Genomic DNA, 4374 nt, shown 5'->3' with positions numbered 1-4374 from the left:
CTGGACATGAACCCCATCGGTTTTTTCGCCCTCTGGTGGCCACAGGTGGGAACTGCACGGTGAGTGAAGGAACACGGTGCTCAGAACACACCGCCTCCCTGTTGCTGCACCTCACTGTGGGATCTGCTCGCGACCTTTCCCGACAACACACACGAGCGCAGAAACCTTTCTACCGGGCTCTGTTTGCTATGTGACTCCAGGACAGTCCGAATAGTGTCCCCAGAACTGGTCTGACTGCAGAGGAAAGTAAGGAGGGGGGAAAACGGGTCTATTGAAGAGGGTATTTTTTTAAACACAACTTGTGGAGGAGAAGAAGAAGAAGTCGCTGCTGTTCCTGGAGGAGGAGAAGGTGGAGGTGGCGGCTTCTTGTTCGGAGCCGTTTTCAAAAGTGTGAGACAAGTGTCGGGGGAAAGAGAGCAACAGATGTTTTTCGTGGACCTGAAGCCGGCGGAGGAATGAAAGCGGCGGCAGCGAGGCACCGGCGACCCTTCCAGCGGTTCTGCTACGGCGGAGTCGGGCTGGTCGCCGTCATTTGGCTCTTCCAGGTCATCCAGGCTCCAGGTGAGACCGTCAATTAGTCGCAGCTGCGCGCGTGCGTCGTCCTAATTATCAAAACCCCAACGACGAGTCAGTATTTTAACAATAAAAGTATATATTTTATATAAAAATAACTTTATCACGTGCAACACTTAGAAATAGAATTTATATATAATGTAAGAAGTCAACATTATACTAGTTAAGTTAAAATTAAATATTTTAATTAGCATATTATTGCTAAACTATAGTAAAGTAAATAATAAGCAAATGCACAATTATTTTGGTCTAAATATTTCTTTAAGTTATATAAAATTGCACMTCCTTAAAACACATTTCAGTGCACAGCCACATCACCTATCAAAATGTCTTTGTGTGTAAAAATAAAAGCCAGTTTTAATTCAGCCATGACTTTAACCAGGAAAAAAATAGGCAGCAAAGTAACACATGGTGCTCCATGATGATGATGATGGATGTTTTCAGCTTTTCCTGACATGACAGCAAACCCTGACTCTGGTTCTGTGCTTCTGGGGGATGATTGACTCAGTCCACCCTGCGGGGTGGGGACAGATTGTTGATCATGCAAAGCAGGCAGAAATTGTGGCATGTTTAAATCCAATCATTGTGGGCGACTGCAGAGGCCGTGGAGCATGCAGGGTGGGCTTTTTGTCTCAGAGAACACACTGTACATCCCTTGACATGCAAAAGTCTGGGTTTTTTTTAAATACACAAATTGTGATTCAAAGTATTGCACACTTTCCCAGGCATCGCCTGATAAGCACAGTTGATGATCTGATTTCTTTGCCACCCTCGGGGTGAAATATTCTTCAGACGGTGATTTCAGTGCATCGTTTTAGAAAAAGGGAACGTGCAAATTTGTGACAGCAACACAACGCTCTGCTGTGAGATAACTTTTTAGTTTAATGGTGCCGAATGGATGAACAAACAGAGAAGTCGGATTTTTCTAAGGCTGCTTGTTTGAGGCTGGGACAGTAGGATTTTAAAGGTAATCAAAGCCCTGCTTTGTGATATTGTAAGGTAGTGTCTGCACTGATAGCAGCATAAATCCAGACTGAATGCAGAGCTCCATCATGCCTCACTGTGCAGACATTATGTTACCTGCCTGCAGCCTTTCACTGACCAAACTGCTGCAGCCAGGTACGTCTGATTTGGACTCAYAAGTCCAGACTGCCTGCTGTCATGTTTCTGAGCAGAGTTCAGTCTCTTAGTCCTTGTTTGGCTTTTAGGCTGTAATTGTTCCAGAAAGACCACTTGTGGACAAAGCTTTGTGTATCTGCGTCCCACAGGTTCCTGGTTGCTCTGAGCTGAAGAAGTTTCCATGTCTGACCTGTGGTTATGGTCCTCGGTGTTTCCCGTTTCTTTGCGTTTCTTCAAAACGTTTGAGCAGCACATCGTGAAACCTCTTTATGATTTGAGATCTTTGTCTGCCAGCAGCTTGTTGACGTGGTTTACCCACCCTGTGTCTGTTTGACGTGCTCAGTGGATGACATGAATCTGTCTTCTACTACCTCAGCTTGGCAGCAGAGAGCGACTGGTCCTCACCCAGTTTGAAGCTTTTTACACAAATGTCTAATTTGGGCAATTAAACAACATATTTGACCAAATCTCTCCCTGTTGGGAGGAAACCGGAACACCTGGAGAAAACCCAACCAAACACAAAGCCACCACAGAAAGACACCAGGTTCAACACGGGGCTTGAACCCACAACTTTCTTGCTGTGAGTCAACAGCGCTAACCACTGACCCAGAGCTATTCAGGCAAATTAATTTTTTTATTGTTGTTTGAGTTGATGTATTTATGTTTTTATTTTTATTTTTTTATTTTTTTAGTATTGTTTTGTAAATTATGTTTCGTTTGAATATATTCTGAGGATAAAAGGGGCAGACGTAAAAGATTTATTCTTCTTCTGCAACCTTTCATTTTATTTTGATTGGTGTATTTTCTTGGTTTACTTTTTGTTATTGTATATAGTTTTTTTTAATGAAATGAATAAATTTTTTTGAATTGATTTTTTTTTCTCTGGGGGCCACAATTACACCACCAGCCAACAGCTCAGGGGTCCGACACTACATTATGTAAAATAACAAGTATTATTATCTTTTTAAATGTTGTTATTTTGTTGCATTGAATCCTAAATTTAAAATTTAAAATGGATTTAAACTTTTTTTAGTTATTTATTTTTACTTTTATAGACTTCATTGGCTATGGAGGAGTGAAACGGACTTATTATTTATGTTTTTTCCTTTTATTTGTGCATTTGCCTCTTAAATGTTTTTATCTATTTTTTATTGTTTTTCTGCGCAAATCTTTTTATTTTTGATGTGTTGCTTTGACATTTTCCTGCGCACTTCTGCCTCGTTATGTAAATAAGGTGGGCTGTGGGTCAGCTCTGCTATTGGTCAATAGACAGGAAGGAGCAGGGTGGATTGTGGGTACTTKTWMKKTYTMAGTTTWAAGTTTAAAACAAGGCACAGATCATTGTTTTCCTTCTTGCCTTTGTTTTCTGCTTTAATTTCTAATTGTTTCAGTTTCAGTCCTTCGTCATTGGTGGGCTTAACTGAAGTCACCCATTGGCCAGATGTGGCCCGCGGGCCGTCAGTTGAATAGCTCTGTGCTAAGCCATCATGCTGCCCAAATTAAAAGTCAAGATTTGCTTTTGAAAATTTTTAAGGTTATAAATCTAAAATATAAATATAATAAAAGGAATTAAGTCAATGAAGGTTTTTCATTATTACAGGAGATTCAATATGACACAAATATTCAATAAAATCTAGTTTTTGTTCCTTCCTTTATTTCAAAGTGAGAAACCTATTAATATCCCTCAAATATGAAATAAAATCCCAAAGGCACATAGTTTTTAATTTCAGAGTGTAATCAACTAAACAAAGAGTTGTTTTTAAGTTTTACAGCTTTTTTCAAATGAAGGAGCAGAAATTGTTTCTGACTCCTGCTTTACATGATGCTGTTTTCRAACCAAGGAGTGGTCACAACAAATAATGGTTTATTTTAATTTTGGATTAATAACTGATACAAAATAAAATATATATAAACATTTAAAGTCCACATCAGTTCTTGTGCAGTAAAATAAGCTGACGGTTCAACATCTAATCCAGCAGAGGTGCATCTCAGTCCAAAACCTGACCCCTCCACTCCTCTCATTCGTCACATCATCATCCTCTTGTTGCTGATGCGGTCGGTCGCACACTGTCTCACACACTCAGCGGATGCTTCAGCACCATTTTCCTCCTCAGCACCATGTGGAGTGCAGGGATTTGGATAGGTGAACTTTTCAGTCGCTGAGGAGTGTTTGATTTWCATTTTGGGCTCCATCCTGCTTTGGCGTGCCGGCCTTTGTGCCAGAGTGTCCCGTTGAATGAGCCTTGTCATTAATATTTATGCTTCACCTTTTAAATCACGAGTGTGCCTTCAACCTGAAGAGGTTTTCTGAACACAGATGGAGGCTGCTTGGCTTCAGCCTTTTAGAATCATTTGGCGGAAGCATGTGGTCTGCTGTTCATAAAGGTGACAGCACGGATACTCTGGGCAAATATTATATACACCGCTGCATCCTGAACATGTCGTTTATGGCCATTTATGGATATTCATGGACTATACTTGTCATCAGGAGGAGGTTTATGTTCGGAGATGAAGCATTTTTATGATTAATTGTGAAAATACAATTTAGACAGCACATGTTTTAAATAARGAATACAACCAAAATCAATTTGATTGAATCAAATAGGGAGCTGGATCCTGTCTCCASTGAATGCTTTGGTGGTAAACTGCCTTTCTGAATTTGAAAGAACTTTAGTTCACATG

General features: G+C 40.4%; 1 protein-coding gene across 1 annotated transcript in view; it reads left to right on the top strand.

Moving 5' to 3' along the window:
• Positions 1–290: 290 nt before the first annotated feature.
• Positions 291–4374, top strand: part of LOC106516336 (sodium/potassium/calcium exchanger 3) — a gene marked incomplete at its 5' end in the record, with an annotated part of 29058 nt that continues 24974 nt past the window's right edge. The window contains 1 exon segment of the mRNA XM_014006642.1: positions 291–561. Within this exon segment, the coding sequence (XP_013862096.1) occupies positions 456–561 (106 nt within the window).

This window comes from Austrofundulus limnaeus, unplaced genomic scaffold (assembly GCF_001266775.1).
Source record: "Austrofundulus limnaeus strain Quisiro unplaced genomic scaffold, Austrofundulus_limnaeus-1.0 Scaffold37, whole genome shotgun sequence".
Taxonomy (NCBI): Eukaryota; Metazoa; Chordata; class Actinopteri; order Cyprinodontiformes; family Rivulidae; genus Austrofundulus; species Austrofundulus limnaeus.
Note: the sequence above shows the minus strand (reverse complement) of the source record. Positions and strands in the feature narration are given on the sequence as shown.